This window comes from Eulemur rufifrons, chromosome 8, assembly GCF_041146395.1.
Source record: "Eulemur rufifrons isolate Redbay chromosome 8, OSU_ERuf_1, whole genome shotgun sequence".
Taxonomy (NCBI): Eukaryota; Metazoa; Chordata; class Mammalia; order Primates; family Lemuridae; genus Eulemur; species Eulemur rufifrons.
In genome coordinates, this window is record NC_090990.1 from 116,562,578 (window position 1) to 116,585,944 (window position 23,367).

Consider the following 23,367-nt stretch of genomic DNA (forward strand, 5'->3'; position numbering starts at 1 on the left):
GTAAAGGACCTCTATGAGGAAAACTATGAAACACTGGGAAAAGAAATAGTAGAACTTGCAAATAGGTGGAAAACCATACCATGCTTGTGGATAGGAAGAATCAACATTGTTAAAATGTCTATACTACCCAAAGTGATCTACTTTGGGTAGATTCAATGCAATCCCTATTAAACTACCAACATCATTTTTCACAGACGTAGAGAAAATAATTATACACTTTGTATGGAACCAGAGAAGACCCCGTTTAGCAAAAGCAATTTTAAGCAATAAAAACAAAATGGGAGGTATTAATTTGCCAGACTTCAAACTATACTACAAGGCTGTGGTTCTTAAAACAGCCTGGTACTGGCACAAGTGCAGGGACACAGACCAGTGGAACACAACAGAAAATCCAAATATAAAGCTATCCTTATATAGACACCTAATTTTTGACAAACCAGGCAAGAACATACTCTGGGGACAAGAATCCCTATTCAATAAATGGTGCTGGGAAAATTGGATAGCCACATGTAGAAGACTGAAACAGGACCCACAGCTTTCACCTCTCACAAAAATCAAATCACGGTGGATAATAGACTTAAACCTTAGGTGTGAAATGATTAGAATTCTAGAAGAAAATGTAGGAAAGACTCTTACAGACATTGGCCTAGGCAAAGAATTTATGAAGAAGACCCCTAAGGCAATCACAGCAACAACAAAAATAAATGAATGGGACATGATTAAATTAAAAAGCTTCTGCACAGCCAAAGAAACAGTCACGAGAATAAACAGACCACCTACAGAATGGGAAAAAATTTTTGCATACTACACATCAGATAAAGGACTGATAACAAGAATCTATTTAGAACTCAGGAAAATCAGCAAGAAAAAATCAAGCAACCCTATCAAAAAGTGGGCAAATGACATGAATAGAAATTTCTCGAAAGAAGATATAAGAATGGCTAACAAACATATGAAAAAATGTTCAACATCCCTAATCATCAGGGAAATGCAAATCAAAACCACAATGAGATATCACTTAACTCCATTGAGAATGGCCTTTATCAAAAAATCCCAAAACAACACATGTTGGCGGTGGATGTGGAGAGACAGGAACACTCATACACTGCTGGTGGGACTGCAAACTAGTGCAACCCCTGTGGAGAGCATTATGGAGATACCTTAAACAGATTCAAGTAGACCTGCCATTTGACCCAGCAATCCCATTATTGGGCATATACCCAAAGGAAAAAAGTTCATTCTATAACAAAGACACATGTACCCAAATGTTTATAGCAGCACAATTCACAATTGCAAAGATGTGGAAACAACCCAAATGCCCATCAATACATGATTGGATTAGTAAACTGTGGTATATGTATACCATGGAATATTACTCAGCTATAAAAAATAATGAAGATACGACATCTCTATGATTCTCCTGGAGAGAGTTGGAACCCATTCTATTAAGTGAAGTATCCCAAGAATGGAAAAACAAGCATCACATGTACTCACCAGAAAATTGGTTTCCGTGATCATCACCTAAATACACATCTGGGAACGATACCAATCGGATATCAGACTGAGGTGGGGGGTGGGGAGAGGGGATGGGTGTATGCCTACATAATGAGTGCATTGCGCACCGTTTGGGGAATGGTCACGCTTGAAGGTGCTGACTCGGAAAGGGGGGGTGGGGAAGGGAGGGATATATACCTACATGATGGGTGCAACGCACACTGTCTGGGGAACAGACATGCCTGGAGCTTTGACTTGGGGGGAAAGGCGGTACATGGGCAATGTATGTAACCTGAAATTCTGTATCCCCCATAATAAGATGAAAAAAAAAAAAAAAAAAAAAAGAAGTGGCATACCTACACTCTGGTTTTATGTGAACAGCACCCAAGGATTTTCAACTGAAAATTATGACATATGTCTTGCAAAAGATTTAAAACATTTGTCTTCAGTGTGAAAGGCCATATGAGAGATGTTGCTTGGATATTCAAATATGGGTATTTTGGAGGGCATTTAGCATGGTGATAGAAGGACAAAATTTTGGAATTTAGTTTTCCTAGAAAATCCATGAAGAGCCAGAATGAATGGTTGTTGGTTTTATGTATGGGGCACATTTCTATCGCAAAGAATAATTCTTGTGATATTTGATACAATTGTGATGCAATGATTTAAAATAAATTAAACTTATTTAAAAGAATATTCTTGAAGGATATTGCTATTTTCTAATGACATGCACTGGTGGGTCACTATAGCCAAAATATTAATAAAATACCAAATTCAGTCCATAAGTAAAGCCATTCAGATCAAAGCAGACTTCCTGGAGTTTTACTGAAGTATGTCTGCCATGTGGGTAGCACACTGCCATCACCCGTGATTTGTGCTCACACCGGGGCCTGGACAGGGACTCCATGGGAGACGCGTGGAGCCTGAGCCTTGGGTTGGCCCAGAGCCTCTGGGTTGAGGGCAAACCTTGGAGAAGAGTTTTCTTGGACCAGTGAAAACATATTAACATGCATTGCATTTATTTCTAGCTTAACTTAGTAACTTATATTTAAGGAATGCAAATTGTACTTTCCTTGTCTTTGAATAGAAAAAATATAATTGGTAGAACATTTGTTAAATAATGACTTTGAGTACGTTTTTGTTGTACTTAAAGAAAAAAACCTCATTTTTCTGATGGTTTTCCTTATGACGAGTACAGGTTTTTGTTCATTTTTTTTTGTTAAATGTTAGTTTATACTAAACACTGTGCAGTGCCACGGTGAATATAAAAGCATGATCTCCGGTAGGGTGTGTTGAGGGGAGTGAAGGGTGGGAACAAACAACACAGTGGAAGTTTCTGGCATGGGTGGAATTGAAGGAAGAAAGTGCAAGTTTGTATAAACCTAGATGAATATGATTCATATGAAGAGAAAAGCTATTTTGGAAACCACCATACGGAACCCATCTTAGCTCAGTCATCATCTTAGATTTCCTAAAACTTTGAGGGCAAAAGAGAATAAAGGAAGTCCTCAACTTTGTTTGTCCCAACAATGTAAATGGACTAAAATATGTTTTCCTGAGGAATGGTGTCCTGCTGGGCACTCCTGGGGCGGACAAGTCTGTTTCCCTGGGAGGTGCCTGCAGCCCAGTCCTAAGGCTGCTGGGGACCGCCCCCCCCACCCCTGCTGCTAACCCGACAGAGGCTGGGCAGCCTTGGGAGATAGTGCTGGCAGGAGGGCTGGGTTTGACTTGGCTACTCGTTAGCTGCCAAGACTTTGGGTTATTTATTGGTCTCAATTTATTATGGATAGAATGGAATAAGGGTGTCATCTTCATAGGGTTGTTATGTGCGCTAGTTAACTAAGATACTCCATGGAAAGTTCTTAGTGCCATACCTGGAACATGTAAGTCTACCCTCACTGTTGTTTGTTGTAGGCAGTCATTGTTAATGAGACATTACCTTGACCTTATGGAGAAATTAATTCTGAGTTCCAATTGAACTACTGCATTTCTTCCAAAAGGCCAGGCCTCTGCATGTGCGAGTTCCTTTGCTCCTCTTCATACCATTTCTCATGACGTTCTGTTCATCCTTGGACACCCAGTTTAGTCATTTCCTTGGAGGAATGAATCTCAAACTATCCCTCTTCATTGGACAAGTCCTTCCTTTGTGCTCCCACCAAACCTAGTGTTGTCACACTGGGATTGAAATGTCCTTTTGTTCATTGAAACAAAATTGAAATGTTCAGCTGTTTCTTTCCTCCACCGTCATCTCCTTGGGGGCAGAACCTGTGGCTCCTAGCTCCCTAGTTTTGGACAGTCCGTCACATAAGAGGTGGACTATCATAGTTGTTAAAGGCATGGACTTTGGAACCAGCAGCCTGGGTTAGAACCTTGCCCCACCACTTTCTGCCTGTGTGACTTAGGGCCTGTTATTTTATCCCTGGGCCCAATTGCTTTATCTGTAAGTGGGAATTTTAACAGTCCTTACCTGATACAGTCAAGGGCAGATTAAGTGAGGAGGAAGAGACATAGGCTCTACTTTTCCCTCCGTTCTTTGCTTCCTTTTCGTACCTTCTGCTACCTGAATCCGGCACCGGCTGGACAGTGGGGAGAGGTGGGAGGCGTGGTATCCAGGAAGTAGTGGGCTGAGGGGCAAAGGATGGGGGGATTCTCAGCTGTGCTTCAGTGAGGTGTGGGGAGTTCTGGGGCTGCTTGCACAGGTGACGGAGGTGAGATTACCTGCAGTCAGACCACCTTGTTTTACTTTGCATACAGCTTTTTTCCTTTTAGACCAAACTTGAATACACTAATTATGTTTTCATTCTCTGGACTGACGGATTTGTAAAGCTTATCTTTAAAAGCAACATAGATTTATGTGTCAGCCCAGGCTGCTCCTTTATCGTGAATGTTGTACTCTAATGAGGAACTACCCCAGCTCCCTCCTGGGGTGACACAAGCACAGTGATTCCCATTCCCTGCTTCACAGGGAGCTGTTTTCTTGGCTGGCGTGCTGTCCTGCAGATCCCCTCCCCTGGAAGGGCAGTCCATTTCTAACCTAGATATAGGTATGTGGGATTCTGTTTTTCACCCTCCGCGTTTGCATTAGTAGCTGATATCACCACTGCTGCTACACCAATAAGGACCACTACTTCTATCCTGCTGATACGTTTACTACTGACACTACTATTGCTAACCTGCTGCTACTCCCACTGATATAAAAATCCTGACTTTTAGCTACTGTATTCTACTGCCTCTTTATGGCCTGTGCAGAAAGAAATGCCTATTTTCTGTGTCCGTAGTAGGGAACCTTGCAAGCCTGCTTTGGAATGTAGATGGGGCCATCTTTTGCTTGCTTTGGGCTAGCAGCGTTCCTGATAATGATATAGTGGAGTGCTACTTTCTCTCATTAAAGGCAATGGCATGCATTGCTTTCATTGACAGGTTAACTAACTTAGTAAAATAGATGTTTCAGGCTAACTTTGACCTCTGCATTTCCCAGGTGTTCAGTTTTTCAGTATGAAGATTAAAAACACAAAAGGAGGAGTAAAGATGCTATTTATTTTCATTTTCTATGTCCAGGGGCTAATGTGAGGATTGACAGAAAACCTTTGAAACTGAGGGTGTAAGTTTCTGCCATGGAGAGGGGTACTGTGCTCCTCTTATGAGGACAAGAACGGTTGAAATCAGCAGAGGGCTTGTGTGTGTGTGTTATGGTGACTGCTGGCCAGGAACCCCCTGAAGGCCACTTAGCAACACACTACTGAACAGTCACCAGAGGCAGGTAACCCAGACTAGAGATCATGCTTCGGAGTGTAACTGCCCAACAATTTAAAATCTTTATTCATTTTATTTATAAATATTAACATATCACCAACTTCTAAAAAAGGTTTTTGAGATAACTTAATAAAAAAGACCCATCGCTACACTAACATTTAAGTAAGAGGATATGATGACAATTTAATGTAAAGTTTCCTGGAGTTCCTTGACTCCCAAGGAATGGTTGCATTTAATTTTCTCTAGAGATAAACTGTGTCAACATTCATTCATCAGTTTATTTTAAAATGCGTCTGTTATAAAAGCTTTGGGGATACAAAGATGAAATAGAAGTATCCTCTGCTCTCAAAAATGTTTTCTATTTCATGGGGTAATAGTTGAGCAAACACATATCACAGTCGAGCACAGTTATTACCATAACAGGTGTGAGCCAGGTGCTGGAGAGTGAAGAGGATGCATGTGTCTTTATAACTTAGTCCTACATTTCTGAGCTTAATCATTTCAGTAAAGTTACATCTAACTCTTAAAAGTACATTATCGTTGCATAAAATAAAAAAAACTGTCACTTTAAATGTTGTTAAATTACTGTATTTTTGGTTAAGTGATTTTTGAAAAATTACCCATTAAAAATGAACTGTGGGCCGGGCGCGGTGGCTCACGCCTGTAATCCTAGCACTCTGGGAGGCCGAGGTGGGCGGATCGTTTGAGCTCAGGAGTTCGAGACCAGCCTGAGCAAGAGCGAGACCCCATCTCTACTAAAAATAGAAAGAAATTATATGGACAGCTAAAAATATATATATAGAAAAAATTAGCCGGGCATGGTGGTGCATGCCTGTAGTCCCAGCTACTCGGGAGGCTGAGACAGGAGGATCGCTTGAGCTCAGGAGTTTGAGGTTGCTGTGAGCTAGGCTAACGCCACGGCACTCACTCTAGCCTGGGCAACAGAGTGAGACTCTGTCTCAAAAAAAAAAAAAAAAAAAAAAAATGAACTGTGGCCTGGATAATAATCAAAACAGAATATACTGGCTTTTAGTTGACCGAGAATAGGGGAGTTTTGGTTTAGCGATTTGAGAAGAAGATTAGAGCTAAGGAATGACCCTTCCCCATGTTTGTCTTCTTCCCAGAGTGTCCTGTAGAGTCTCCGTGCCTTTGTGATATAAAGATCAGGATAGGCGTAGTTTGAAGATACTATGCAGTCCTGAACCGATGCTGAGTGCAGCATACTTCTTTTGTAGTAACTCAGGAGACATCTGGGGATATGATGGCTTCATAGAACAATGGTGGTGGTGCCCCTTCTGCTGGGACCCACCGACTCACAAGGGAAAAGGACAGATGAGGTCCTTATACAAATAAAAATCCTTCTTTTTTTTTAAATTCTAGGAGAGGTAAGATTTAGCTCACATAATTTTAAAAGAGAGATGTAGAGAGGAAAAGAAGATCTGGTGAAAGGGACAGAAATAGAAAACCCTGGTAAGGAAGAAACTTGATGTATTAATATTTCCCTTCCATATCCTCCACTTTACCAGTTCTACAAAGGGTGATTGAAACCCTTTGGAGAGAGGGATAAAGGAGATAGACTGACAAGGGTACTAGGAGTGGCTTCATAGAGTCTAAGCTGAAACTCAGCTAAGAAGGAAAACTGTATCTTAATGTCTATAAATGGGCTTCATGGTGATTTCTTCTTTGCCTTTCAAAACTGCCAATCAGCTTATTAATGGCCCCTCATAATTTGAATTATGCCAAACCCTCCAATTCAGGGCCTCTCCTTCAAATGGGATAATGAGTGTCTCACCAAGAAATGAGACCCTGAGCATGTCTTTCTTCACTAGACAGCTTGGCTGTCAGTGGTTCTTTGATCACTGCGGTGAAGTCAGTAAGTCAGCCTGCTTGTGAAGCTGTGTTAGGAATTGCTGACCCTCCCACAAGACGTAATTTCTGAGTTGGGATGGAAATAACTGATTTCACAATAAGTGGTGGAGGTTTTTCCTCTTATGTGGCCTCAGTTAACACAACTAGTCTATTAATGCTAACAATTTTAGAGAAGTAGGTGTTTATTCTTTCCAATAAAAAAAGGGAAGCGATCCTGTTTGCACTGATATCCTTGAGAAAAGGCAAGTGGGCTCTTATAGAGGAAAAGGAAAGCATATATTCTACTTATGAGGAGTAGAGGAAAAAGAGACTCATTCAGACTTTTATAGTGAGCTTTGGCAGTCAGACTTTTACATGTTTTTTTTTTTTTTTTTTTTTTCCTGTAGCGTCAGTATTGCTAGCATTGAAATGGTAACAAGAGGCTGCTCTTTGAAAAGCCACTTATGCTTTGTCTGTTGGGATAGCTATCTGGTTATGAAACATTTTGTAATCCAGAGAGGTTTGGCCTGATGTATAATTTCAGGATGTTTTAGACTTTGATGGTGTTAAACTTTCTTCTTTGAAGATTATCTACATCTATTATACATTGAGTGCTTTTCTACCATTTTCATTTCTCAGCTTGGAATTAGCAAGCTATTCATGTCTTTCTGGAGGAGCAGAGAGGCTAAACATGGTGGATGAAGACAGGTGGCTTTGTCATTAGAATATGTCACTTATCACTAGATATACCTGAGAGGGAGGCTAGGCAGCATCTGATCACTGGGACTTCCCATATGTGAAGACAAGAATTAACTGACTCACTCTGTGTTCTCCTTCATACACAGATTCCTTCTCCCCATTTGCTGAGTTACCATTTTCAGTGAATGCCTCTGCTGTCCATCTAGTGCCCAAGGCAGATATATATGGGTGTAATTCTGAAGTTTTTCCTCTCCCACCTCTACCTCCCCTGTAGTCAATCAATGACTAGGTGTTTCCTTTCCATATGACTTCCTAGAGTTCTTTCTGTTCCTCCTCCTGCTATCCTAATCTAAATCCCCTCATTTCCTGTTAAATTAATATGATGGTGTCCTAATTGTCCTTGGTTTGCCTACCTACCCCATATCATCTCTCTAATAAGAAGAAAAACACTTAATTCTACACACTGCAAAAAAATGGAGTTAGTATAACGTAGCAGTTAAAGATATGGGATCTGTAGCTAGAATGTCTGGATTTGAATCCTGACTCCATTACTTTGGCAAATGCATTTACATAAACTTGGATATATCTCCAAGCCTCAGTATATATAAAAGAAAAAAAAATTAACTTTCCTGTTGGATTGTTGTGAGGATTAAATGGTATAAACATTTAGTATAAGGCTTAGTACATCGCAAGCACTCAAAACCCACTAGAACGCCAGTAATTATAAAATGCAAAGCTGAGTATTCTACTCCGCTACTTAAAACCCTTTAACCTCACCATTTCTTCTAGGATAAAGCCCAGGTCCCTTTGGCATGCCGTGTAAATTCCACCTGCCTTCTACAGCCCCTTCTCTCGCTGCTCCTGTCCAGAGTTGTGTCCACCTTAACCACTTCCACGGCCCTCCATGGCCATGCTTTGTCTTGTCTCTTGCTCATGCCTGTACTTTGTCATTTACCTGGAGCACCTTTGCACCCCAAGTCTGGAAATTTCCTTTCTCCTCTCTGAACACCAGCCCCTCTTTCTCTTTGTGTGGGTGATTCCCACTCGTCTTTTAGGTCTCACCTCATATATCAGTTATTCCGCAAAGCTGTCCCTGATACTCCAGGGCTCTCAAGGAACCGTTGAATGCCTTCTTCATAGCAACTGCCACACTTTGTGCAACTGTGGATTTACTTGTTTTGTATGTTCTGTCTGACTATAGTAAGCCTTTGAGGTAGAGTCTGGATCTAAAGTCTGTTTGCTTTTTTTATACCAAGTTCTTGGCAGTTTCATTCAATTAACATTTGTTTAATACATTAATAAATCAGTACCCAGTTGATATGTTTTATGAAATTTCATGATGCCTAAAACATAATAGGTCCCTCATTAATATTTGCTAAATGAGTAAATGGCCATTTAAACTTTTGTGTATCCTTCATTGGCAACTCTTTATCGTGTATGGATATGCTTAATATTAACACAATTTGAAGTTATTTATTTCTAATTCCTTAAATTTGAGATTCTAAAGTTAACTCATGTAAATAAGTTAGAAGATTTAGGAAATTTGTATAATTTTCTGTCAAAAATAGGTATGGTTATGAAATAATGAGATTTGTTCTTGTGCCTCATAAACCATATCTGACAGCAGTGTATTTTAAGCTGCTTCAGATGATACAAAGGATTGTCACACACTTTCTAATCTCAAAGAATGAATAGGCCAGGAGAAAAACTTACTCTGCAGGAATGTGTCAAAACACCAGTCCCATCTCTAGCCACAAAACCATGCATTCATAGTCGTCTTCAGTATCTCAAGTTTCTTTTTTTCTAACACAGTGAGATAAGAGCTCCCTCGTTAGGCATTCCACACAAAAAATTATAGAATCTTCTGAGAGGTACCTTAGAAACCAGTTAGGCCAATCCTGTTTGTTTGTATTAGCTCTTTCTATTACAAGTGATAGATTGCTTAAGCAAAAGGTAGACATATTCATTTTTTTAATGTAATTGGCTCAGGTAATCTAGGAGCAGCTTGGTGCTCAGACTTTGGCTTCTAAATACTGTTTACTGTATAAATGAAAATAAGACCTGCTTGGGGAAATGGCTGATTCCAGAACTAGAGCAGGGAAAATATGAAATAGGCTTGGGACAACTTGATATAAGAAAGCAAGAAAAGAGAGATTAATGGAATCATGTCAGGGGGTCACAGGAACCAGTTTGAAGGGACCCCAAGTGGCCAAATTTGGGAGAATATGAACATCAAAAAGAATAATGATGGCAATTGATTATTACACAAACAGAGAAAAGGGGGTGGGGAGGGTAGGGGAGAGGAGGTTCTTTTTTACAAAGGAATACCAGCTAACAAGTATGGAAGAAATGGTAGAGTTAGAAAAATCACTATTTTATAGTCTCAAATGCAATAATTGAAGCAAGGATGATCAAGGGATGCTAAACTCATTATGAAAAATTATGGGGAAATAGGATAGCCACGTGGTACCACATTTTCATACTTAGGTTACTTTCTGACATAAAGGGGGACATGTGCCTTTATAATAGAGAGATATGGCAGTAAGCAACTTAACTAATGATTGAGTTTAGCCTTAGTTAATAATGGGACAACCTAACATTTTGTGTCTTCTGATGTGATGAAATATGAAGTTCACAGTGTGAAGTACTTTTGTCGAAACTGTTTAATTTGAATCTAGACTTAGATTTTAGTTCACAGGACATGGAAGTGATAGAATAATAGGTTTAATGATACCAGGAGGAAATAATAAGACAAATGCAGACTGTGGGTAATTTTATAAGGCAACCAGCCTGGACTCTTCAAAAAGTCAATGTCATTAAGAAAGAAAAAAGGCAGCAGGATTTTTAGATTAAAAGATACTGCAAAGATAAAACAACCAAATGCAATGGGTAAAACTTGATGGGATTCTAGATTGAGGGGAAAATAGTATAAAAAATAGGCAATTGAGGAAATTTGAATATGGAATGGAGATTAGATAATATGAAATTATTAATTTTTTTAGCTGTAATAACTTTATTGTTGGTATGTAGGAAAATGTCCTATTCCTAGGCAATGCATGTTGAGTTACAGAATCTTAGGAGTGAAGTGCTATGTCTGCAACTTACTTTCAAATAGCTCAGCAAAATGAATTTTATCAAGGATATGCAAACGAAAGCATATATGGCACTGTGCTCTAATTGTTGCATAGGTGAATGTTCATTGTATTATTCTTTAAACATTTGTTTTGCTCAGAAATTAAAAAAGATAAACTGGAAAAAGAAAAAAAAATCAATATGGTAAAAACAAAACACAAGTTTTAGAGTGGGTAGGTAGGCTGGCAGGCCCACTTCCTCCGCCTCTTAACACCGTTCCTGTGTGTGCACGGAACACCTGTGAGCCTTGAGTAAAATGTGAGCCTAGTGGTATTAGCCAAGCTTTGGAGAACTGTGAAAACCTCCTGATTAATTTAATAGAGAACCTTGAGGCAGAGCCTTGTCTTACTCATGTTTAGCATTTCCAGTGTCTGTAACATTGCGGGAATTCAAAAACTGTGGACTAAAGAAATACATAAATAAAGGGGTGACCAAGTTTGAGGGTTGCCTGGAAAAGTGAAAGCACACCAGTGACTTTCAAGTCCAGTAAATATTTGTTGAATTCAGTAGATTTGAACTAGGTAAGGCACAAGGAAGGTAAAGACTGGTTCCAGAAGTAAGGGGAAGAAAGCCTCCTTTTAAATCTTCTCTTCTATGCATGCAATAATGACTATATTTCATACTGCTTTAACTTTCAGTAATAATGCTTTTCTGAATTAATAATCAAAGCGGCTTAGTGGAAGCCTTCTGCAGTTTTCCCTACACATGGGGAAAATTTGAGTTTGGTGAGAAGCCTTCAGAGGGTGGCATATGCAATTATGCTTTGTTCCTTGGTGAGCTATGAGTCGGAGCACTTAATTATGTAAAAGATATTGCAAGAGAGCAGTTGCATAATCCCCAAGAGAGTAATTATTATCTGTCTTGGCAGAATGCGAGGCTTTTAATCTGTAAATAAGCAATTCTATGTGGAAGAGCTACATGCAGAGTGATTCTGTGTCTTAAAGGTCTCTTATGAATTTTTTAAAGTGAAAGCAGTCACTGTATATGCTGATTGGCTGTTGCTTTTGTGTTTCAAAGGGTTTATGATCCTTCCCTTGTGGTTTTAACCCCTCTTGAAATATTTAAGCCTCTAAGAATGATTCCTGTAAAGGGTAAAATGTGTCTAAGCCTATGAAAAATCTGAGTGTTTCAAATGTAGAGGAAGTAAAATGTGCTTTCTGCAAATTAAAAAACAAACCAAGATAAAAAACAAAACAACAAAATAAAACATTGACAATGCTTTTAAAAAAAAAAGCAAAGATATAATAATTAGCTAATATGTTGCTTACTTTTTGGAGGTTAATGTATTTTTTTTCCTGTTTTTTTTAAACAACTTTATTTTGGTATAACTGACATATAATAAACCACATTTTATTTAAAGTTTTGACATAATAAATAAAAATAAAAGTGTGCCATTGCAGCTGATATTTCCAAAAAGAATTAATTCACTTTCAGGGTCTGTGTGTATTTTGTTTAGGCAGAGTCTTTTGGATACTGGAAGTAAATTCTAACTTTTTTTAAGTTGCTAACAGTATCTTCCTTCCCTCTGTTCCCTCCCATCCTTCCTGTTAGTGTGGATAAGCTGACTGTGCTCCTTTCTAAGGACAGCTTCTGCACTTGAGCATTTGAATACCTGATTTCTCTCCCCTTTGCCTACCCAAGGACTTCATTTGGGGGACTGTCCCTCTCTCCTATGTGGCCAACTTTCCCCTCTCTACCAAGTTATTCCTATTGAAGTAGAAACATGTAACATCTCCCATTATTTCTTAAAAACCCTTTCTTCATCTCTATTTCTCTGTTCCCCTTTGCACCCAAACTCGAGGCTATATTCTGTCTTCACTTCCTTCCTCCCCTTTGTCCCTGGAACCTGCTCCAAGCAGCCTTTCACTCCAGTCCACACAGAATCTGCTTTTGTCAAGGTCCCTGTGACTTTCACACTGCCGGAGTCCATGCTCAGTACTTGGCCATCTGCAGCGTTGGCTATAGTTTATCACTCCCTTTATCTAGAAACACGTCCTGTACTTGGCTTCAGAAAACCCCGATCGCCTGATGTTTCTCCTTCCTCACTGGTCACTCTTTCTCTGATTCCTTTGTAAACTCCTCCTCTTTTCCTGTTCATTTTAGGTTTCCTGGCCCCAGGTCCTCTCCTCTCCTACGCTCCCTTCCAAAGTCGCCTCCGCCAATATTATGGTTCAATGTTCTCTGTACTCTGAAGACTCCCACTTTTATGTCTGAAGTACACACCTGTTCCCTGGACTCCAGACTTACATGTCCAGTTGCTGCCTCATTTCCCGTTGGATGACTAATAGGGATCTCAGATTTAGCACAGTCAAGGTTTGGCCATGGTCTGGTCCTCCCACAGTGATCTCTCACCTGGATGATTGCAGTAGCCACTTGTCTGGTTTTCCTGCCTCCACCCTTGCCTCAGCCCTCTTCAATCTATATTCAACACAGCAGTCCCCAAAAGTCCCATGTAAAGCATCACAGTGCAAGGCCTCCAGTGACTTCCCCTATCAGGGGCCCTTCCTCCTGTGCCCCGCCCCCCCTGCCTTTCTAGTTCTCCTCCTTTCTCCCCATCATTCACTCTGCCCCAGCGGCCTTGGCCCCTTTCTAAGATACACTCAGATGCTCCTTCCTCGGTGCCGATGCTTCTTTAGGCTGGGCTGCTCTGTCTTACAGTTCTGCATGGCTTGCGCCTTCGCACCTCAGATCTCTGTTGCCCCCTCCTCTTCTCAGTGAGACCTTCTCTAACCAGCCTATTGAAGCTGTCCCCACCTGACCACCCCCCCACCCCCAGCTCTCCTGATCCTTCCTCCTGGTTTTATTTTTCTCTATTGCACTTATCGCCATATGAAAATAAAAATATTTACCTTTTTGTGTTTGCTACCTCATTTGCTTTTGTCTGTCTTCTCAAATTAGAATGCACGTTTCCCCAGGGTAGAAACTTTGCCTGCCTTGCCCAGAGCCCTATCGCCTGTGCCTGAGAGAGACTGGGCGCTCCCTCGGTGCTGCCGAATGAGTGATTGGAAAGCGGCTCCAAACGCCGATGGAAGCTTCCTCGGCATTTTTATAGCAGTCTGGGTGTGACGGAGGGTAGATGGCACTCGGCAGAATGCACTGTGTACTAATAGCTTTTTCCCTTTCCTCAGTTTCTCTGTTTGAAGAACATAAGAACATTTCTCACGGCCTGTTGCGAGACGTTTGGAATGAGGAAAAGTGAACTCTTCGAGGCGTTTGACCTGTTTGATGTTCGTGACTTTGGGAAGGTAATTCCGCTCATTTTTTATCTTACGTTTTATTGGAGAACATTTTATCAAATTGTTTCAAATCTTGAAGGAGGGCATGTGAGTGGCTTATGCATCGCTTTATATAGGATTAATAAAATTTCACGTGTAGGTGGCTCAGCAAAAACAAAAACAACACACACAAAGCAACAACAGAAAACAAGTAACAGCAACAACTTTCCAAATGGGATTATAATTATTTGTAATGAAAGCGGCGTAAGGGAATCTCGTATGCCAAGGTAATTTTTCCTGCTGGTCACCTCAGAGGATAAGGGTTACTATTGTCCGTCCTTTAGATAGTTCACTGGGCACTCATAGCTGAGGGCCAGTGTTGTTTCCTACCAGTCTGCTCTATATCTGAAAGGGACCTAATTTTTGGAAGTTGAGAACGTTCTCCATTTTGACACTTGGGGGGGTGACTTGGAGAAGGTATAAATCACTGAAACGTTTGAGATTATTGAATAACTTCTGTTGTTTGGATTTCAGCATGTATTTGTTGAATTTGTTGGATTTTAGTGACATTTTTCACATAGAGATTGTTCTAATTTTGCGGTTATTGTGTGTACCCTAAACATATGTGTATAATAGGTGAAGGAAATCATCCTTTCAAAAGTTATGATCATTTATTATGAAGTGAATGTGTATAAAGTTAAACCTGCTACAAGTTAGTAGCCATGAAAGAGTCAGGTACTTAAGGTGGCAGGACTTTAGCTCTTGCTGATATAATTGCATTATAAAAATAAGCACGTAAGGAAAAAAAACTAAGTGATATTGAGAAATTTACCCTTACTCTCATAATTCAGGTGCTAGTATCTAATCAAAAGGCTGTTAGAGAGTGACATTTTGATTTCTAAGATATAGCATTTTGCTTATGAAATAAAAACCAAGCCATAGATTGGTTTGCTCGGCAATGGGAATAAATAGCACAAACTTGAGACAGAGCATAAGAAATTTGGCTTCCCCATGTTTGTATTACAGCAAATATAGCGAAGCCACACTGTCTAGGGAGGGGAGAAGGCCTGGGTTCTCTTGCTGGCCTTGACACAGAGTCATTTTGTGATCTCCTGGAAGTCACCAGCCTTCTTGAGAATCGGACTGCCTGCCCGCTGGGAAAGCTGTATAAGAGGAAATAGGAAAAAGAATGTGGTTTTTAAGGTTCCTTTTATCTCTGGCAAGCTGTGATTTAACTCTCTTGAGGTCCAAAAAGTGATGGAGGATAAAATGTGATAATAAGTACAAGGAACTGAAAGCCAAGCCTATAGTAAGGAAATGGTAGCACATGTGTCTGTGGCCACAAAGTTCAGCCATAAAGACAGAGAGACATCAACTAGAGACCCAGGTAAGGTAGACACTCCTCTGAGATATTCCTGTTTTTACTCTTCTTTGATTCTTCCCCCTACCACCCCCGACTCCCCCCAACCTTTTCTTTGAGACAGGGTCTCACTCTGTCACCTGGGCTAGAGTGCAGTGGCCTCATCACAGCTCATTGTAACCTCAAACTCCTGGGCTCAAGGGATCCTCCCACCTAGGCCTCCCAAAGTGCTAAAATTACAGGCATGAGCCACCACACCTGGCCACCCCCCACCCCCCTTTAAAAAACATCTTCTTTGGTTTTCCTTTCTTTTCACCCTCTCTTTTGGGGAAATGAAAAATGAAAAGGAATTGGGGAAATGAAAAATGGAAAAAGTCTTGACTTTTTAAAGCTTATTAAGGAGCTATTCATTTTTCATTCAGCTTTACAAGAAATGATGTTGATCAAGATTGGGAAATTATATAAATAATTAAAAATGCATGGCTTTGTTCTAGTGGAATAACATTGCATATTAGATTGATTAGACAATGGAAACTTTGTAGGAGAGTTGGGATTACAAAAAATTGAATGTAAAAGAATAAACTGCTTATCAGGGATAAATGTATTTCTGGCTACTTAAAATATTTTGGCAATAGTAAATCTGAAACAGAGTTAATCTTGGGCTTGTGGTTCGGAATTTGAACCTAACCTTGCTATTATAAAGTCACTTACATTTTTGCTACTGCCAAGATTGGTGCAACTATCTCTTTCGAACTGTATTTGACTTAAAGAAACCACTGAAAGTTAAAGAATTTGTGATACCTCTCCATAATTTGCCAGTACTATTAATATTAAACATTATATACTCTAAGTGAAACCACCAATACTACCGCTTATTAAACATTTACAATGTGCAGTCTTTTCAATCTTAATATGTATATTATTTTTTAAATTCTCATAACAACGTTGCTGTTGGGTACCATCATTTTCTTCATTATACGGGTGAGAAAACCTGCACTCCAGATCACATATCTAACAGGAATTGAAGCAGTGGTGTGAACCCAGATCCGGCTGATTCTCCATCACTGTGCCACGGTGCCGTCACGTAGCACATGACATGTGCTTTGCATGTATTGATGCAGTCTTCACATCAGTCCCACTGTCTGGGTACTATTAATGTCCCCATTTACACACCCTACGTTGTGAGTGATGGAACTGGAATAATTCGTGCAGACTAAAAATTTTCAGTTGAAAGAATGTGAAGTGTTAATTCAGAGACAAAATAATTTGTGATATTGTGAATAGATGTTTTAATAGGATGTGGGTAGGTTATCTTCCTCCACGCCTTAGGATTTAATTAAATTTTCAGTTAACTGAAAAAGAAAAAATATCTGTATGCGCTTCTGTCTGCCTCAATTCATACAAATGGTGAATCTGAAATTCATGTATACTTGGCACCTTTTTGCCTAGGAATGTATTAATTGTAATAAAAGTACCTAATGTTTTTATGGCATTTTGACATTTTCAGAGTGCTTAATATTACTGACCTCATTTTATTCTTATAATAATCTTGCGAAAACATTCTTCAGATGAGGACACAAATACAGGGGGGGTTAGAGAGTGATTTTAAGGTTTCCTTGCCCGGGGGTGGGAACAAGATCTGGAGCTTAGCCTCTGACCTTTCAGCTGTCTGCTTTTCTTGTCTGCTGTCTACATTTTGGGTCTCACTGTTGTGTGCATGGTCAGGGAAAAGGATGAACTTATAGAAGAGAACCAGAGGAATTTACAAAATTAAAAAAAAAAAAAGCAGAAGTGATCTGTCACTTGTCATCTAATTATACTTTATCTTTAGAAAGAAAGGAAAGATTGAGGATACTGCATGAGCCTGCAGTATGATGGTAGTTAAAGTCAAACTGTACAAAAGCAAATTATGTAACCAGAACATGTGTTCTGCTGTAATATTCTGAAATTAAAAAAAATCATGTAAGTAAAATATTTTTAAAAACACACTCTTTATAAAAATGAAAAAATAAAAATAAAGTTAATAACTCTAGGGTAGGGTGTGGTGGCTCATGCACTTCAGTAGGCCAAGGAGAGAGGATTGCTTGAGGCCAGGAGTTCGAGACCTGCCTGAGCAAGAATGAGACACCATCTCTACAAAAAATAAAAAAATTAGCCGGGCATGGTGGCACACACCTATAATCCCCGCTACTTGGGAGGCTGAGGCAGGAGGATCCCTTGAGCCCAGAAGTTTGAGGTTGCAGTGAGCTAAATGACACCACTGCACTCTGGCCTGGGTGACAGAGTGATACCCTGTCTTTAAAAAAAATAGACAAATGTTCCACAAACTCTTGTCTATACACATGCAACCTATTTTTTTTTAGCTACCCCCTCCTCCCCCATTCTGATTGTGATGTTTTCTACTCCCTAATCTTTGTCCAAACTGTCTCTCGGTTTTGGGTTCAAAAAATCTGTTTTGAATCTTAGCCTTGGTATGGATGTGTTTTCCTTTGGAAAATCCTGGAAAAAAATGTTAATCACAAATAAATGGTAATTTTTCTTTTATGAGATGGTGAAGGACACACATTTTGGGCACTTGAAAGGGCTTACGATATTTTGCCTTTCAGTGCTATCTTTAATTCTTGTGTTGGCTCTTTACTCAATGTTAATTCACTTCAATTTAAACTCAACTAACATCAACAAAAATTAGAATAAATTGGGAACACTTTCTGTACCCCCCTTTTTTTTCTCATTCACACAGTCTGAGAAATGAGCCTAACTTGAACTCATTTAGGAGTCAGCAAAGACTTTGAAGTTAAACATGACTCTCCCTCTTCAGGGTTGTTAAATACTGAAAAATTTCCTGAAAGATGTGGAGTCCTTGTTTAAGATTGCTGAGGTGTGGGGAGCTTGGCTTGGATGCCCTTTTGAGAACCCTTACACATCCTCTCTGGCTTTGTGTTTATATTTTGAAAAACCATTGACTTTCTTTAAAAAAAAAAAAATCCTTTTCTGGCTTTCTCATAACAAAAATAAGTAAAATCTTGTTAGTTAACTTCTTTACTTAAGAAATGTAATTAAAATTTTTTTTCCCAGAAATATTAGAAATTACTAGTTATATTATTTTTTAACATCACAACGGGATCTGTACGTTTGCTCACTTCCATGCCATGTATAAAGAGTTTTCTGTTATTCTGTTCAGGTTGTCAATTTATGATTAATGTTTTTGCTCTTTGGAAATGTTTCCTACTGAGCTGTCGGTTGGCACACTTACAGTGCAGAAGCACATGGGATTTTTTGTTTAATGAGACCATTTCTAGTGAGTAACAGAAATTGGGCTGTCCAGATGAGTAACTGAAGTCAGCCCCTTCCCCTGGCAGCTCTGGCTGGGTGTAAGAGCCTGCTTCTCACTCCCCACAGACTTATCATCAGTTGTTTCAAGGTTTGTAAAGCACCTAGCAAGTGTATGGTGAATCACAGAGAATCACACCTGGCCAAAGGTAGTTCCAGCTGCTTTGATTAGTAATAGGATAGTTTCCCTATGTTAAGGGTCAGGAAAGGCAAGTGACTTAACCTCTCTAAGCTTTAGTTTCCTCATCTATAAAATGAGGTTAGATGAATATTAAATGAAATAATGAGTGTAAAGTGCTTGACAGAGTGTCTAGGTCCAAGATAAGTACTCAATAAATATTATCTATCGTTGCTCTTATTGTTACTATTGTTACCACTATCATTATTATTTCAATGGATTTGAGATTCATTGGTAAAAACATAGGAGTTGGGTTTTGAATTAAGGGCAAGCACTAATGATATTAGAGGGGTGAGATTAGGAAATTTTGTTCCTTCTAATGTTGTGGAGCACTAATCTATTTTATTCTGCACAGCCATCTTTTCTTCCTCCTCCTGTGGCCTTGGATCTCCTTTGAGAAACCACCCTTTTCTCAGTCATATAGTTTGGATGGTTTATTAAAGCATAATATCCCATGCTTTTGGCCATAGTGATGAGTTCAGGGATAGAGTGAGTCACTTAATTGGGACCAATACGGTGGGTTGTTCCATTTGCAGGAACGGTTTTGTTTTCCTCTCCTCCTGATGTGGAAGTGGAGAGATGTGAGTCTGAGGCTTGGAGAAGCTACAGCCATCTGGGTACCACATGGAGTTTCAAAATGGACCCAGTTCAGAGGGAAGAGAGCAGAGGATGAGCCTGACAACATCATGAGGCTGGAATCAAGCTGTGCCCAAAGCTAAATACATATATCTTTGGATTTTTCCATGACATGGCCCAGTGAATTCCTTCCTTTTTCTTAGTTCTGTCAACAGAGAATAAGAGAAAGCTAAGTGATTTGCTGTGTTTTACCAGTCAGATGATTTCGGGTGTGTAGATATGTTAACTTTCTCTTTTATTATCCAAGTTCCATGCAATGTGGAGACCATTTGTTAGCCTCCACATCTTCTATTGTACAGTGAAGGAGAGTTAGTGAGACAGAGTCCCAGAACCACTGTTCTGCAGCGTATAAATAATTAAATAGAAGTAAAGTTCTGGCTTTGTGGTAAACACTTTCTCTTCTTTACCATTGACTCCAGGAATATCATAGACCTTGAGACTTGGAAGACTCTCAGTGTCATCGGACATCCTTCCCGTGTTTGTCTCTGCTTTATAGGGTCAAGAAAATGGGCACAAATGGCCCTGCAGACTGAACTTCCTTCCCCTTGAGGCCCCCAGCTGTGTCTATGTATTTGGGCCATACAGAATGATTTGAAAATGACCTCAAAACCGCAGGGTAAAAGGGACTTAAAGAACCCTCTAACTCATTCACCACAGATGAATAAGGCTTAGAGATGTTCATTGATTTGGACAAAATGGTCCAAGAAAACTCTACAGGATTCTGTGTGACCTCAGAGTTGTCAATTGACCCCTCTGATCCTTAGTTTCTTCATCAATAAATGGGATAATAATTGCTACCATACAAGATTGTTGAAAAAATAGGGTGACTTTATATAAAATGCCTGTTTTATTGCTTAATAAATGATTGAATGAACAAATTTAGATCCAGTCTGGAACCAGTAGTTTGGGTATATATAGATTATTCAGAGTTCTGTATGTGGATGTGTGTAAAGTCAAAAAGAGGATTCTAGTGGCACTTTCTTGAAACTCAGTTTATTTGGTTTGATTCTTTCTGGCTCAGATTACTAAGAAAATACACACGTGTGTGTACACACATATGGTTATCTATATGTTATGTTTTCCTTGGCTTTTATAGTAAGAATCTTTCATTTGCCTTTTTTGCATATTTTTAGTTGAGAGATCTGTGATAAAACTTTGATTGAAGGTGGTTGATGCCAATTAAGTCCAACAAGTTCCACCACCCCCCCCCCCCCACACCCAGCAAGTACATCAGGGTAGATTCAGGGTAAGGGGTGGTTTGGTCCTTCATCTGCTTAAATATATTGCCATTTAAAAATAAATTTGACCTTGCTGAGAAAACCAAGAAGGTACATGGTTACCTTAATGTAGAAAGGGCTTTTAAATGGTTTGTGTAATAGAAATTCACAGCTGTCTTACTCTCTACATGAGAGGCTTTTGTGCTCCTCCTCCCCATGTAACTGTTAAATTAAGTTTAGCCTAAAGCTGCCTCCTTACATATTTTAAGTTTGGCCTAAAGGTTTCTCCATACGTTGTTAACTCTAATGTAACTGGATGTGTAAGCAGATTGTAACCTACTATTTTAACAAGTAGTGGAGTCTCAGCCAATCACAGCAGCCAAGTTTCAGCCAATCATAGGTGTTCAACTCAAGCTGTAACCAATTCAGCTGTTTCTGCACCTCACTTTTGTTTTCTGTCCGCCCCTTTCCTTTTTCTGTCCATAAATGTTATCCGACCATGTGGCAGTCCCAGAGTTGTTCTGAACCTACTCTGCTTCTGGGGGCTGCCCAATGCTCAATTAAACTCTTAATTTTAAAAATTTGTTTACAGTTTTTCTTTTAACATAGCTTATTAGTCTGCTATCAAGCTGTCTTTACATTGTGAGGTCAAATTTCTATCCCGCCTACAATGCCTTACAATATGTCTTATGAGGGTATTAGTTCAGGGTGTGTCTTACAATTTTTGTGTTTTCATGTTTTCAACTTTCCCAGCCTGACTTGTACACCTCAGGGTGTGTGTATAAGAGTACAGAGACCTCTTTCTGCCCAGCCTGAGCTGTCACCCCAGACTGGCCTCTCAGCATTTTGCATCAGGATAACTGGTTCATCTCCACATCCTCATTCCCTGCTTTCAGGTGCTGGGAAGCTCACCCTTCCAAGCACCACATGCATCCTGATAAGACACTTGGGAACCTATAATGGTTTACTGCTACTTCTTAGAACTCTGCCTGGCTTTCCTGGTCACAAGAAAACCCTTCCAACCAAAGGCTCTTGAGTTTTTCTTGGGTGTGGGTGTCCCCAGGGACCCTCATCATGGCTTGAACCATCCATTATTGTATAGTGCATACATATAGATCAACAACTAGAAATGTCTTTTCATAGATATGTATGTTAACCAGGATGAATCACCGTGGTGTGTAAATCTTTGTTTAGAGTTACCTGTTTGAACTTCCACCCTTAGTAGAAGTTTGACATTTCTCTCTTGAAGTGTTTCCCACCCTAAACTATTCAAAAGTCTCTGAGATTTATGCAGTCCATAGGGCTCTAATCAGTCTTGCTTTCAAAGCCTTACAAGGAGCTCCGCCTCTCATTGATTGTCTATTAGCATGGTACTGTTGAAGACTGGCCCCGTGTGGTTCCTGGGACAGCTCTAGTTCTGTGATGCTGGCATGGCCTTGTAGTTTCAGCCCCACTCAACCCCACACTACCCAAACCAATTTCCTTCCAGCCCTGGAACATTTTAGCTTTTGCGCTGAGCCAGCCGAGTGCCACATTTCCCTGGCTTTGTGATGAATTCTGTTCAGGGAGTCCTTGTATCCTTTTCTGCTGGCAAGCTTGGGTCAGGCACTTTTTATTTCAGCCCTAATAGGGTACCATCTTCTAGTCTCAGAGCAGCACTTGGGATCTCTAGTATTTTCCCCCAGAAGGTCCTGGACTTTTCCACAAATTAGCCAACTTCCAGCCTCCCCAGGAACACTGTTGGGGTCCACCTCAGCCCACAAAGGCCTCCTTTACTTTGTCCCGGAGCAGTAGGAAGCTCGCCTATATTTACATAACTAAGGGACAGCTTTGGAATGATTCCTCTTTGAACAAAGAAAGCTTGTTCCAAGGCCGCCTCTGTGTCTATTTAAACAGAGAAGGAGGGAACAGCTTCTAGCCTTCCCTAGTGTATGTGTCTGGTTGGCTGTTAACAGATTTCTGCATCATTAGCACTATTCCTCTCCTTTGTTTTTGGACAGAGCTGACCTTTTTAACAACCTCTACATCTATTTCACTTTCCTAGGGGTACATAGTGCCTGGTAGATTTTCCAGTTCTTACCATATCTTATAGGACTTTAGTAGCTGAGCCAAGCTAACATCGTTCTTTGTACCTTAGTGATTGTTCAAGTTCATTTTTTGGTCTGTTTTCTTATTGTTTTGTCTTACTATATTGTCTTACAGTAACAAATGCTTTTTCTTTAATCCTCCTGCTTTTGCCTTAGTTAAGGTACTCATCACTGGGATTATTGAAATTGTCTTCTAGTCATCTTCTTTTTTTGTGTGTATCACAGGTTTGCTGTGAGGTTTATTTTATTTTATTTTTAATGAAAATGTATTTATTATGATGCTCACCATACAAGACACATCTTTCTGGTAGGTAGATGGCCCATGCCCGTAAAAGACTTCCATGTTTACTGGAATATCTGCTCACATTTTCTTGTGAATATGTAAGAGAATATGGTCAGGGCAGTTTATTGAAACAGC

General features: G+C 39.8%; 1 protein-coding gene across 1 annotated transcript in view; it reads left to right on the forward strand.

Moving 5' to 3' along the window:
* The window catches only part of VAV3 (vav guanine nucleotide exchange factor 3), a 363,845-nt gene that overhangs the window by 69,173 nt on the left and 271,305 nt on the right, over positions 1–23,367 (forward strand). Inside the window, exon 2 of the mRNA XM_069479072.1 lies at positions 14,055–14,171. Within this exon, the coding sequence (XP_069335173.1) occupies positions 14,055–14,171 (117 nt within the window). The remainder of the gene's footprint in view (positions 1–14,054; positions 14,172–23,367) is intronic.